A 15,538-nucleotide genomic window follows, 5' to 3' on the forward strand; every position below is an offset into this window, starting at 1 on the left:
ATGTCACTTCAAGGTCACGGCTGGACTTCGCAGCCTTACAAGGATGCAATATATCTAGTTCTTTCTTCTTTACACAGCCGTGACGTTAGTCACGGCTGTGTCTTTTTTCTTCCAGGTTCTTTCTTCTTCTTCTTCTTCTTCTTCTGTCAATTTTTACATTGCTCTAGCACTCACATGCTTACATCGATTTTGACCTAACTTAGTCACAATGATCATTCACCGTGCACCTACAAGTTACATGAAACTCATGGGGTCAAAGGTCACGCAGAGGTCATAGGGGTCAAAAACGTGATTTCAACTAAAATGCATCTTCTCCCACAACTTACGTAGGACAGCGACGCCACTAGCACACATGCATTGATATTACCCAGTGTCTATGTGGTGTACACAGATTTGGGGTCAAAGGTCATTAAGGGGTCACTTCCGGTATAAAACGAAATACCTTCAAAAAATTTTATTAGCTAAACAAACTATAGGGCAGTAACGGTATGTTCACATCTGAGTTGCAGTTACCTAGTGTATATGTGATATTTTTTTATATGGGTCAAAGGTCATTAAGGGGTCACTTCCGGTATAAAACGAAATAACCTTTAAAATGCATCTTCTCCCACAAATTACGTAGGACAGTGACGCCACTCGCACACATGTATTGTAATTACCTAGTGTCTATAGGGTGTACACAGATTTGGGGTCAAATGTCATTAAGGGGTCACTTCCGGTATAAAACGAAATATCTTCAAAAATGTTTATTAGCTAAGAAAAACGTAGGACAGTAACGGTATATGCACACATAAATTGTGGTTGCCCAGTGTATATGTGGTATTTTTTAATTTGGGGTCAAAGGTCATTAAGGGGTCACTTCCGGTATAAAACGAAATACTTATAAAATGCATCTTCTTCCACAAATTATGTAGGACAGTGATACCACTGGCACACATGCATTGGTGTTACCCAGTGTATATGGGGTGTACACAGATTTGGGGTCAAAGGTCATTAAGGGGTCACTTCCGGTATAAAACGAAATATCTTCAAAATTTTTTTTTTTTTTTGAAAAACGTAGGACAGTAACGGTATATGCACACATAAATTGTGGTTACCCAGTGTATATGTGGTATTTTTTAATTTGGGGTCAAAGGTCATTAAGGGGTCACTTCCGGTATAAAACGAAATATCTTCAAAATTTTTTATTAGCTAAGAAAAACGTAGGACAGTAACGGTATATGCACACATAAATTGTGGTTGCCCAGTGTATATGTGGTATTTTTTAATTTGGGGTCAAAGGTCATTAAGGGGTCACTTCCGGTATAAAACGAAATACTTATAAAATGCATCTTCTTCCACAAATTATGTAGGACAGTGATACCACTTGCACACATGCATTGGTGTTACCCAGTGTATATGGGGTGTACACAGATTTGGGGTCAAAGGTCATTAAGGGGTCACTTCCGGTATAAAACGAAATATCTTCAAAAATTTTTATTAGCTAAGAAAAACGTTGGACAGTAACGGTATATGCACACATAAATTGTGGTTACCCAGTGTATATGTGGTATTTTTTAATTTGGGGTCAAAGGTCATTAAGGGGTCACTTCCGGTATAAAACGAAATACTTATAAAATGCATCTTCTTCCACAAATTACGTAGGACAGTGATACCACTTGCACACATGCATTGGTGTTACCCAGTGTATATGGGGTGTACACAGATTTGGGGTCAAAGGTCATTAAGGGGTCACTTCCGGTATAAAACGAAATACCTTCAAAAATTTTATTAGCTAAGAAAAACAAAGGTCAGTAACGGTATGTTCATATATGAATTGTGGTTACCCAGTGTATATGTGGTATTTTTTATTTTGGGTCAAAGGTCATCAAGGGGTCACTTCCGGTCTGAGACGAAAAACCTTCAAAATGCCCCTACTGCCACAAGTAACATGGCATAGTGATGCCACATGCAAATGTACATTGACACTAGCCAATGTCTATGGGACTTTCATATATTTTGGGGTCAAAGGTCAATAAGGGGTCACAGCACGGCTGTGTTCGTGGTCTTAGACCACAGCTAATTCTTTCTTCTTTCTGTCAACCATTACATTTGCTCTAGCACTCAAATGCTTACATCGATTTTGACCTAACTTGGTCACAATGATCATTGACCGTGCCCCTACTTGTCACATGAAACTTGTGGGGTCAAAGGTCACGCAGGGGTCATAGGGGTTAAAAAACGTGATTTCAACTCAAAATGCATCTTCTCCTACAATTTACGTAGGACAGCGACCCCACTTGCACACATGCATTGTTATTACCCAGTGTTTATGTGGTGTACACAGATTTGTGGTCAAAGGTCATTAAGGGGTCACTTCCGGTATAAAACGAAAAACCTTCAAAAAATTTTATTAGCTAAGTAAAGCATAGCACAGTAACGGTATGTTCACATATGATCTGCAGTCACCCAATGTATATGTGGTATTTTTTTATTTGGGGTCAAAGCCCATTAAGGGGTCACTTCCGGTATAAAAATAAATACCTTTAAACTGCATCTTCTTCCACAAATTATGTGGGACAGCGACGCCACTTGCACACATGCATTGTTATTACCCAGTGTCTATGGGGTGTACACAGATTTGGGGTCAAAGGTCATTAAGGGACCAGTTCCGGTATAAATCGAAATATCTTCAAAAAATTTTATTAGCTAAGAAAAACATAGGACGGTAACGGTATGTTCACACATGAATTGCGGTTACCCAATGTATATGTGGTATTTTTTTATTTTGGGTCAAAGGTCATTAAGGGGTCACTTCCGGTATAAAACGAAATACCTTTAAAATGCATCTTCTCCCACAAATTATGTAGGACAGTGACGCCACTTGCACACATGCATTGTCATTACCCAGTGTCTACGGGGTGTACACAGATTTTGGGGTCAAAGGTCAATAAAGGGTCACTTCCGGTATAAAACGAAATACCTGCAAAAAAATGTATTACCTAAACAAAACATAGGAGAGTGACGGTATTTTAACACATGCATTGTGTTTACCCAATGTATATGTGGTATTTTTTTGTTTGAGGTTAAAGGGCATTAAGGGGTCACTTCCGGTCTGAGACGAAAAACATTCAAAATGCCGCTCGGCCACAAATAACATGGCAAAGCAATGCCATGTGCACATGCATTGACATTAGTCAATGTCTATGGCGTTTTCATATATTCTGGGGTCAAAGGTCATTAAGGGGACACAGCACGGCTGTGTTCGTGGTCTTAGACCACAGCTAAGTCTAGTTCTTTCTTTCTTCTTTCTGTCAACCATTACATTTGCTCTAGCACTCGCATGCTTACATCGATTTTGACCTAACTTGGTCACAATGATCATTGACTGTGCCCCTACATGTCACATGAAACTTGTGGGGTCAAAGGTCACGCAGGGGTCATAGGGGTCAAAAACGTGATTTCAACTAAAATGCATCTTCTCCCACAACTTACGTAGGACAGTGACGCCACTAGCACACATGCATTGTTATAATCCAGTGTATATATGGTGTACACAGATTTGGGGTCAAAGGTCATTAAGGGGCACTTCCGGTATAAAACGAAATGCCTTCAAAAAATTTTATTAGCTAAACAAAATATAGGGCAGTAACGGTATGTTCACATCTGATTTGCAGTTATCTAGTGTATATGTGATATTTTTTTATGTGGGTCAAAGGTCATTAATGGGTCACTTCCGGTATTAAACGAAATAACCTTTAAAATGCATCTTCTCCCACAAATTACGTAGGACAGTGACGCCACTTGCACACATGTATTGTAATTACCTAGTGTCTATAGGGTGTACACAGATTTGGGGTCAAAGGTCATTAAGGGGTCACTTCCGGTATAAAACTAAATATCTTCAAAAAATTTTATTAGCTAAGAAAAACGTAGGACAGTAACGCTAAATTGTGGTTGCCCAGTGTATATGTGTTATTTTTTAATTTGGGGTCAAATGTCATTAAGGGGTCACTTCCGGTATAAAACGAAATACTTATAAAATGCATCTTCTTCCACAAATTACGTAGGACAGTGATACCACTTGCACACATGCATTGGTGTTACCCAGTGTATATGGGGTGAACACATATTTGGGGTCAAAGGTCATTAAGGGGTCACTTCCGGTATAAAACGAAATACCTTCAAAATTTTTGTATTAGCTAAGAAAAACAAAGGACAGTAACGGTATGTTCATATATGAATTGTGGTTATTTTTTTATTTTGGGTCAAAGGTCATCAAGGGGTCACTTCCGGTCTGAGACGAAAAACCTTCAAAATGCCCCTTCTGCCACAAGTAACATGGCATAGTGATGCCACATGCAAATGTACATTGACACTAGCCAATGTCTATGGGACTTTCATATATTTTGGGGTCAAAGGTCAATAAGGGGTCACAACACGGCTGTGTTCGTGGTCTTAGACCACAGCTAAGTCTAGTTACTGTTATATCCTGATGCAGGAATGATGATTCTCTTTTTCCACTTAAAAGATATTAAAAGATAAATAAATATTTCACATTCTGCTGTAAAAATGAAATACGTGTGTATGTCAATGATTTTATCATGGTAAATACTGTTCTCTTAGTTACTTAAGACATGTTAAAAGACAAACATATGTTGCGCACTTATACATGTTATAGGCTAATGAACGCGTATTACTTGTTGGGAGAGATATTAGACAAAATAGTGCACGCGTGCTGATGTTGATGTGTCTAATGCATGCGCCCCGAAAGGGGGAGTACGTTAGACGCATCAACATGAGCTATAATTGATTTACATGTACAGCTCTCTTCCCTATAGTAAAAGTGGCACAATTGTGATTTTACCCTTTCGTTGTTAAATAAACATATCTCGAAATTGGAACAAGCAAATTGAACAGAACAAACGGCATTTAAGAGCTAAGACTGCGCCCGTGACGTTGATGTAAGCATTTTGTCACTACGGTATTTTCTAATTGCCAAAGAGGGCGCTTTTCACTTGCACAATTTTTTTTGAGACAGGCTGTATTGTGCTACATACAGGATTACAACTTGCAATAGGTTTTCTTTATCATGATCATGATCTTATACGTACAGGGTATAATTTATTTTGAAAGTCAAATTCTTCTTCCTGTCATTTAGAATGCTAAGAAAGCCCATAATCCGACAGTGACTGGTTAATAATTATCCTCTTAAAATTAATCCTTTCCGTTCTTACTTCATGCGTATTAGAATAAAAATATGATCGACATTTAAACATAATAAGATGTAGAGGAGCAAGTATATTGAAAAGATATTATCTTATTAAAATTTTGGTTGAATAGCAACCACTGAAAACGATTGCCGCTTTGCTGGTTACATCACTATATTATTAAAGTGTTATAATATTGCTCAAATCATCCTTTATAATATTGCTCCAATCATCTATAGTAATTAAATATTATATGAAGCTACTTTGAAAGATTAAATTTAATTTATTGATGCTAAATCTTGAAGCCACTTAGCTATCAGGAGGAGCGGGAAGTTTGCGGATATATTCCACGGAGATTTCTGAGTGGGATGCCTTATATAGACGGGAAATATAATCATTAGTGAATGTGACATAACACTGATATCATATATTTGCAAAGTGGCGTTCTAGAGAACCAATTTTAGCACATGTTTAATATTCAAATGTTCGATAACTAGGACATATTACTATAGGTCATATGAAATATTTGAACAAACTAAGAGGCACTATTAGTAACTTCGGACTAAGATTTCAATAACAAAACAAAAATTGAAAAACAAACCCAAAATATTTTAACCGTGGCCGATCGCAAACCAGATATAGATCATGCGCGATTCTGCATTGCTCTTTTGCAATAATGATTATATAGCGACAGAAAAGAATATGCGATTGTTCTTATTCCAATACTTAAGGCCCATTCAGTGATTTGCTCAGTCGGACATTCGTAAAAATCATCAAAATTCAGATTTGGTACCCTTTGTCATTGTCATAGATGTCAGCCGAGAGCCGTGTATTTAAGACAAAATAAGGCATTTATTTGAATCAGTAATTTTATTTATATATACTGACAGTAGGGGCCTATATAAATTCATGAATTAGCTATACATGTATACTTGAATGTGGCTTCAACTTCGTCAATACTGCTATTTTCTTGGTATTTTGCCAAATTTTGAATTACAAAAATACCAAAAATGACAATTTGAATGACTTATCCTTCACTAGCAATCTATGAACAATTTTAATTTTGTTTACACTTGCACTGGAATCACTGAATGGAACTTTAAAACATTAGCAATTCAAATGTGCAATATAATACTTTTGTGTTAAAATTGTACTAAATGAATTGACATGGCGTTGTTGGCTTACCCAATCGTAGCTGTTGTGCATATCACTAAGTCCTCGTAGAAGTTCTAGTTGGTACTCGTTCTCTGGAGTAACTTGAAATATTTTGAAGCTAAAAAAACAAATGCAACATTAAGTAAACGCAGCATTACGTTAAAGATGTAAAACTGGTAAAAAAAAGATGTAAAACTGTTTCGTTATACCATAACTGACGGTCTGTTGAAATCTAGCAATGTTTAGCAAATGTCATTTTAGCCGGTGGTCCAACGTTGATCTAACGTTGACATTCCAAACAAAGGCTAAAACAATCTTTGGTATTCAATTATTCTTTCACCACAGTCTTTTGATTAAAAATCAATAGGCCCAATTTTATTTCCTAGTTAATGTGGCATTTAAGACAAATGTGGCATCTAACCCTTAACCCTAATCATACCCTAACCCTAACTTTCTGTCTACATCTATACCTATTTCCCTTCCAAACAGGATACTATGCATGGGTCACCATGCCAAAACGATACCCAACATTGCTCCAGGACATGCAAGTCCCGATGGTAGTGTAAGCTTACAGTACTCTGGCACGCCGCGCAAAATACTGAAACTATATCATAGTTCTTTGTTTGCTGATTTGTTTGATTGTTTTCTTTTTTTCTAACTACATAATATTACGGTATATTATCGTCAATGGTTTCGTTTATACTCCTGAAATAATTACTTTTTTTTCATTTGGCATATATATAATTATGCAAACACGTACGCATTGTGTATACCAGCAAATACGGACTTTTAATAACCTATTAGCTAAAATTACGGGCAATTATATATCTAGATTAATATGGTTAATCAACATGACAAAAAAAAAAAAACTCGAACATTGCATTCATTGCATTGGTCGAAAATAAAAACCCTACATGAACATGTTGCTCAATAATTATGTTCTTTATTTATATTTATTTATTTTATGTTGTTACAAGGAAAGAAGAATAAATAAACAATATAGAAGAAGATTAAAATAGTAGCCATCATTGCCACGTAGCAAGACATTTCAAACATTTCTATATATATACTTTTTCATATATTTATGTTACTTTACTGTTTTGAAATGATGGTAAATTAAGGTAAGTAATGTGAATAAATGATAGAAAAGCGCAATTTTGTTTGAATGAATGATTTAAAAAATTCATTCTAGACTAAAAATAACAAAAAGGAAGAGCGATAAATGCAATATACATGAACCGGTATGTATACTTCGTATATATAATATTAAACAATTGGCATTCAATACTACATTGTTGTTTAATAAAACTCCGACATTATACGTGAAATTAAATTGGTTTATGATTGTTTGTTATGACAATATTAGCTGTTGGCACCAAAGGCCCGTAAATGTTGGTGGAAAGTTGGAGGAAAAGAGAGGAAAGAAAAAGAGAGTAGAGTATTAGAGAGAAGTGAAAGGAAAGAGCGAGAGAGATATGGAGAGGGAGGGAGGGATCCCGGGGAGGGATGGAGGGGAGGGAGAGGGATAGAGACCCTGGAGAGGAAGAGAGAGAGAGAGAGAAAACAAAAGGGAGAAGGAGAGAGACTCTGGAGAGAGGGAAGGGAGAGAGAAGGAGGGAGAGAGAAAAAAGAAAGGGAGAAGGAGAGAGGGATGGAAAGAATGAGAAGGAAAACAGCGAAAAAATATATGACTCGCCATGCTCTAACGGTGTGTATGAGGGTGTATGCTATACGGGTGTGGGGGTGGGTGTGGGGTGGGTAGGGGGTGTGTGCATGTGTAAAGACTTAACTCACTAAAGGTACACATATTTGCTTAGGGTGCTCGAGTGCGGATCTACCCATTTGTACGTTATCTCTGTGTAGGCCTATATAAGTCAACGTGCGCTTTCCGTTACCGGGTGTGCCATAAACTATAAATCCTCCATCCAAATATTGTGATAGAAAGTTTAATGGTGAACAGAAAAACATGACAATGTGTACAAAATATAGAGTAAAATATCTCATATTTGATTCATGTGTAACTACTTAGCAACCATAAAGAGGACAATTGTTTGTCTAAGAAGAAGGCAATTAAATGTTGTCCATTAGAGCGATATGTATCAGAAAGTGTTTAATTAAGCTTACTGCTTGAGGGTTTCCATGAATATTTCAATATAACCGATACTTCAGTTGATATAGTCGTAAGTGCTACGATACGATATGGTAGTTGCGATGTGATTGATAATGATTTGAAGTTGGTAACTAACTGACAGATAACATGTAATACTCTCCCCACAGTTTTCGAGTCAGTTCGTAAACTGCGCTTCATGAAATACATTTTTGCAACATATCACTTTAAAAAGCAATTACAGCGTTCAGTGGTTTATGTTGATACTTGGACAGAGATAATCGGTTTTTAATTTGGAAAGATATTTAAATAACACACTTAAAATCAATATAGATTATATGACGATGGTATGTAGAACAGCGCAACTGTGACACACTGTGCAAAATTGTAAAATTGAGTCCAATTTGAAGTAAAAATAACCACGAAAAGTGGGCTGTGTCCCGATACGATATCATATTTTAAAAAGCTTAAAAATAGTGTTTTTTAGTATGATTTCCCATATTATATATGTTGATGATATTTCTACAGACGTCGTTAGGTAAAAAAAGGATAGAATTCTATTAGTATGACACCTGCACATTCGTTCATTTAAGCCTCACATCTCCGGGACGTTAATGCCAACTACCTCATAAAGAAGACCGTGTTTTGGCTACTTTTAATGCCCTTTCAGTACCAAATGTAAACACTAAAATTTGCTTGTATTACTGAGTTAAAGTGACAGAAATCCACTTTAAAGATGCCACCTTCTTTAAAATGAAAACAAGAACCAGACCGGGTGTGGAAATCGTATGGTCATGGGCGAGTTATATTCCAGTCGCTAAACGGTGACGTTATTGAAATTGAGCAATACGTTGGACTGTTTGTTGTTGCTTTGGAAAGAACAACCCATTCAATGGTCAAAAATAACTTCCTTGTCGCTAGAGACTGAAGAATAATTACGTTCATCGCTGGTCAAAAAGGGTTGTATAAATAAGTATTTCACTTCTAATTATATTAAATCAATAGTATTTCCCTATGTAGATCGCTAATATATACATAGAAATCTCTAGTCATTTGGAATTTGGACAATTTAAAGTTTAAATTTCATATATTTTTGGCAATTCTATTTGTTTGTTAATTATTAAGTGACTTGTTTAACTCTAAAAATATATTATTTTCGTTATTTTGCATGACAGGCTTATTGAATATTACCCATTGCATATAATATCCAGGAAACACAAACATGTTTTTGGCGTTATAAACGTGTTATAAATGCGTTTTGGCCATGGTCAAAACGTTTTAAATGTCGGATTATATATCAGGTCATGAAAACGTTTTTATATGAAAAAACACTGCAACAATATTCTAAGAATGTTGTTAAAATGTTATTGTAAAATGTTATTAAAACTTTTTTATAACCTTTATTACCCTTTATATAACCCGACATTTAAATTTAAATGTTTTCTATAAAACATAGTGTTTGCTGGGTAACTGTAAAACGGGGTTTTACGAATTGAAACAAATTACATGTAAACACCAGGCCAATTTTCAGATGTTTGATAACGGTCGAAAAATCCCGGGTCGTGGATAGTTTTAAATGTATATTGCCACACTCCAAGCATTTCTTTGCTTATTTACCGGTTGTACCAGAAAAAGCGGCTCCCAACAAATGTGGAAATATTTTAAAACGTTATCTTTGCTATAGCTTTTGCTGACCAGGCCACGAGAACCAACCTCAAAACAACTTACAAAAATTTGCTTTCACCCCTGTTAAAATCGGAAAGAAGACCGGCATACGGTATTTGTATCGAGATCATACCAAGCCAAAGATATATAAAAAAAACGTGGCATTTATATATACCCAAACATTGATAGCATTACATTTGGTCGAGTCCCCTTTTTTGGGACACCCGATAGATGGTGCATGGTGGCTTTCATTAATTGTTTAATTTCTGAACTGCATCTTTAATTTCTTAATATAATGACGTGACAAATAATTTGTAAATAGTAATCTTGGTAATCAGCCATATACAAACGGATAACACATATTATGTTAGATTAATTTGGAAAGTTGTAGCAAAATGGTGTTTAGCAATTAACAAATATATATATCTAAACATTATCAAGCGCGCTAAGTCCAACGACTGCATGCCTTTATGCGAAATCCGTGAAAAAATTGAATTGAAGAAATATTTATATATATATATATATATATGTCGTAATACATTTCTGAAGCAACGTTTCGTAATTTGTCAACATATCCAAACATTACTTTGTCAACGCCCGATTTACCATCCTTTTGAAACTGTAAAAAAAGTTCGGTTCAAAAATATAAATTTTCCGTATTACAACACACTAAATGCCTCAAGTCAAAATCGAGAAGTTAACAAGCAGCAGTCATTGGACTTGGCACATTAAATATATTTCGACATATTTTCCGATATATATGTGTCCATTGTGTGATTTGTCTATGTATTTCGCACATTTTCGGGACAGCCATGTCATAATTATTTGTTTCGTGACGCGACATTTACATTCAATATGATTGCAGCAAACATTTGGGTTTGCCCTCTTTTGAAATCGAATGCTACCTGTTCGAATCTCGTTCTCAAGTTGTTTCACAACTATATTTCCTTCAACAAATATATGATGGTGTCAAAATCAAAGACTGGAAGAATTTACCATCCTGTGTCACTTCGGCACCGGGCTTCGGCATTATGACAAGTTCTAATTTCCTATATACTAAGCGTCTGTAGTCAGGCTTCAATGAAAGAATCGAACATGGGCCTTGGGCCCTTAGTCTTGTTAATATTTTATACTAACATGCTAGATGAGCAACGAATAGTGAGAAACGATTCATTGTTTTTTCCTGCATGTCAGCATGTTAGTATATATGTCAGTATTCATATTGCGATAAATTGGACAGTCAGTGTCGAGTGTATCACGAGATTGCCGAAATGTTTTCACCTCTACTAAAAAAACCAAGAAAGAAAAACACAAGTTTCAACACGGAATATAAAGTTACTAACTTACTCATCATATCGCTTAGCGTCAGATCCTGAAGACGAACCACTTTGACAAATCCATATAATTATAAAACAATTTAAAACGAATGGTATCAACTCCGCCATACCGTTCCGGCGCGGCCTGGTTTTACTGATTTATCCTTCGGCACTACTCAATCAACAGCTTGTGCAGATTACAATTAGTCCAACAAGTATATGAGTGCTGGTACTGAACGCATCTTTGAAATGGCAACTACTGAATTCCGAGTTTCATTCGCGCACTGCACGATGGGTGAGTGTAAATTAGCGCGATGCATGTTTGTTTTCTGTAGGGTTGTAGTTTTTAGCAATTTAGATAGTAGGCCTACATTTCGTTTCATATTTGACAAAATCCAGCAGTGATATTTTCATGACAAATCATGCCTGGGAAAAATAGTTAGACATCAGAGCAAAACAAAGCTAACATGCATTTTCGTTTTCCCCACTCTTATTACTGTTCTGGTGGTATACTGATGAGATTCGTGTGGGGGGGGCGGGGGGGGACTTATCACCTATGGGAAATAGTCAAACTTTAAAGGGGTACTACATCCATTGGATTTTTTTTTGCGGATTGGTGACATCGGATTAGCTGACATGTTTTTAAAGGTAGAAGCCAAAACTAACAGTGGTACATGCCTGATGTACCACTTTTAGAACGAGAAAATTTTCCTCTTCGTTTTGCATACCACTTTGTCCAATTTTTTTCTCATTTCTTCACAAAATGAAAAAAATAATGCAATGGGTGTAGTACCCCCTTAAGAGTGTCTTTGAGGAGGAAAGGTGACCGTCCCAGATAAAACAAAAATATACATTTACCTAACGCCCAATCCCCAAAAGAAAAGCTTTATTATTATTATTTTGCCTTATATGTCGGTCCTCTAAATAATATTCAGCTTAATGTTGAATCCATAATTTATATAATTATAAGTATTTTCAAAGACTTAACCATTGGTTAGATTCAATCATTTTTGTGTTCCACGCACCTTGTGTTAGTATAGAGAATTGGACAAGAGACGAGACTGAATTTATGACATGATGCGATTTACTTTTAATATGTTGTGGATTGATCCTCTAATCTGAGACAATTTACATTTAGATAGCCTATAACAGTGAGTATTATTAGAAGCGTCACTATGACAGGAAGTGGTACAAACAGATACCAAGTATGAGCAGCAATAAAACTTAAAGATCTGCAGTGATATTTAAGGGTAGACGAGGTATTGTTGGTTGAAGCAACCTAAAAATTGATTTTCATTATCTAGATCAATATATTATTGAAAATTAACACCTTGATGCTTTGCAAAAGTTCATTCTACAAATCGTATACTTTGCAAACTTGCTTAATTTATTGTTGTTAATGAGTTATGTACGTTTTACAAAAGTGTTGTTGTTTCAGACCTCTTACAACGTAACTCAAGAACCGCAGCACCTATAAAAGTATATCTGTGATATTTTAATTCTTCTACACGCTCGCTATGAATTGAGCAATGCAGTTTTTGCCAAAGCTCACTACCATTCGTAAGATGCTGTGAACTACCAAATCACAACAGTTTAAAATAATTAATAACCTTAAGGCGAATGTGACGGCATGAACAACGTTTTTGGGGCGCCCTCTACGGAGGCGGCCCACAATATAGGCATGAGTTTGTGAGCAGCTTCTAATTTCACTCTTACTAGATTTACTCCGCAATTGTTTTGCTAAAATTATGCCCTTGCTCAGAAATAAAACCACAATATGCTTGGATTTTATTTTATTATTGTTTTCTGTTATGCACAGGATAAAATGGTGTGCGTATATTCTTTGTTTAAAAGACAAAATTAATGGATTTGTAAAAACACCAAATAATTCGAGACCTTTGACCTTTGTAACCACTTTGACCTTTGTAACCAATTTACCGCCTCTTAGAACCCGATAGACGGTGACCAACACTATGGACTACAATAGCCTAATCTGAATGGCATAGTCCAATAACCTCAAATAAACAATCATAGTTCAAAATTTGACCTAACTTGCAGAGTATGAGTTTTTGTACCCAAAGTTTCAAAGTCAGGCATCTTATCAAGATCAAGATAGTGATAGTGAAATAACAATTAACATGCTTATCTTACCAAGGTCTTATCTATCTGCATGGGGTAATTGGAAATTATGGTGTAGCCTATTTGTTTTAAGGATGAAACAACTGGCTCCTTTTGCATGGAAATTAGAACAAATTACTGTACAAGCTGTATCAAAAAGTTTGGTACCCAGCAGTTTTGATAGTAATTGAAAAGCCTGGTTCTTCCAAATGCAATATCGGGTCCCCCTTAAAATGATAAAATGATCAGACCATAAATCTTTTGTGACTGTTTATGACATTACTCAACAAATTATGCGGATCCTAGATGTGTCGAGGATGTTATGTTTATGAACAAAACGTTACGTTTGTATTTTCAACATTGTTAATCATTGCTACGTGTATGTTAACAAATGAAAGTTCTGTAATTATTTTAATTCTTCAATGCTAAGTTAGTAAGTATTCTTTTGGATATCATCAAATTGTAAATCTCTGGTCAGATTTTCAGTGTGTTAACAACTATGTATCAATGATGTTACGTTCATGTACAAAACATTAACGTTCTTATCTTGTAAACATTGTATACCCATATAGCTACTTTTATGAAGAATGAATGTTCTGTAATTGTCTTTTATCCTTCATCTCTATTAGATTTTCAGTGTATTAGCAAGTAGATGATGTATATGTATCACAGACGTTATGATGTATATGTATCACAGACGTTATACATTCATAAAAACTTTTCTTTTGGTCAACATAGGGTAGATCCTCTTCTATACTATCCATCATATACCCCCTGCATAACGAAATTCAACAATATTCAATATCCAAAGCAATATCATCACTACAATATGCCCCAAAATTGAACTCCCCCACCCCACATAATCGCAAATTGACACGACAGCTTCATTCCAATTCAATTTATTTCATCCAAAACGGTCCTGTGAAACACCTTCCCCAATCAAACACATTTCTCTTGCATTTGATCATCTTCTACTCTTCCCTAGAAAAAATCATTATGATACCAAATCCCCGGGACCAAATCTAAACACCATGCCATGGAATTCACCATATCACGTCCAAGCTCACATAATTTGGGCGCCCCATTCCTTTTTTAAAGGAATTTTTATTCCAGTTTTAGCCATTCAACTAAAAAACAGTGCACCCTGGATGCTACTGAGTTCTATTTGAACTTGCCTTCAGTTTTTGACTTGAATTTGTTTTGAAATTACAGCATGTAGTTTTCGTTGTTTGCTTTTATATTTTGTTGTCTGTCCCTGAAGAAGAGCAGTTTATCTGCTCGAAACGTCGGTTGTTTTTTGTCTGTTTAGTGTTTGACTGCTATATGTACACAGTGATTTTCATCACTTCCAGTGTACTGTTTTCCTGACACTTTTGTGGGCTTTGGAATTGGCAATTTTGGCCATCGAACTTTGCTTATTTTGTGCCTACTCTGGATGTTTGGTTTAGCGTGTCTGTTTATATGCACAGTGATTTTCATCACTTGTTCTAGTGCAGTTTTGTATTACCATTGATCCTTGTTGTTGTTTTTGCAGGTTTAGCACTTTTGTGAGCCTTAGAACTGGTAATTTTTGGCTATCGAACTTTGCTTACTTCCTATGCCTACATTTGCTGGTTTTGCCCCCCCCTGCATATTGTCTAGTCTGTATTTTACTTCTTTCCCCACATCAAGTTGGTGTACCTTGCTCGTTTTCCTTTCTGTTGTTTATATTCAAGGTATCCTCTTGTATCATTTATTGATCCTTGATGTGTTTTGTGTCCTCGTCCGTTGGATTCACCATTACCCACTTTTACTATAATTACTTCACCGGAACAAATTTGCAATCTTAATGCTAAAATGGCCCAAAAGAGGACAATCATGGTCAATCCCGGTCACACTATGACGGCCGATAACCAACGAAAGGTGACGGACGTGAAAATCACAAAATGTTGACGGCAAAGCAAAAAAAAAAAGAGGAAAAACAAGATTCGCTGACGAGTGGGAACGAC

The 15,538-nt window shown here is 36.0% G+C and overlaps 1 protein-coding gene across 1 annotated transcript in view; it reads right to left on the bottom strand.

Annotated features, from left to right (window-relative positions):
• LOC140155820 (carboxypeptidase B-like) overlaps positions 1 to 11,660 on the bottom strand; it is a 37,241-nt gene extending 25,581 nt beyond the window's left edge. Inside the window, exons 1-2 of the mRNA XM_072178805.1 lie at positions 11,464 to 11,660; positions 6,375 to 6,462 (exon numbers count right to left, since the gene is read on the bottom strand). Of these exons, the coding sequence (XP_072034906.1) occupies positions 6,375 to 6,462; positions 11,464 to 11,561 (186 nt within the window). The 5' untranslated portion in view covers positions 11,562 to 11,660. The remainder of the gene's footprint in view (positions 1 to 6,374; positions 6,463 to 11,463) is intronic.
• Between the last annotated feature and the right edge of the window lie 3,878 nt (positions 11,661 to 15,538).

This window comes from Amphiura filiformis, chromosome 6 (assembly GCF_039555335.1).
Source record: "Amphiura filiformis chromosome 6, Afil_fr2py, whole genome shotgun sequence".
In the NCBI taxonomy this organism is placed as follows: Eukaryota; Metazoa; Echinodermata; class Ophiuroidea; order Amphilepidida; family Amphiuridae; genus Amphiura; species Amphiura filiformis.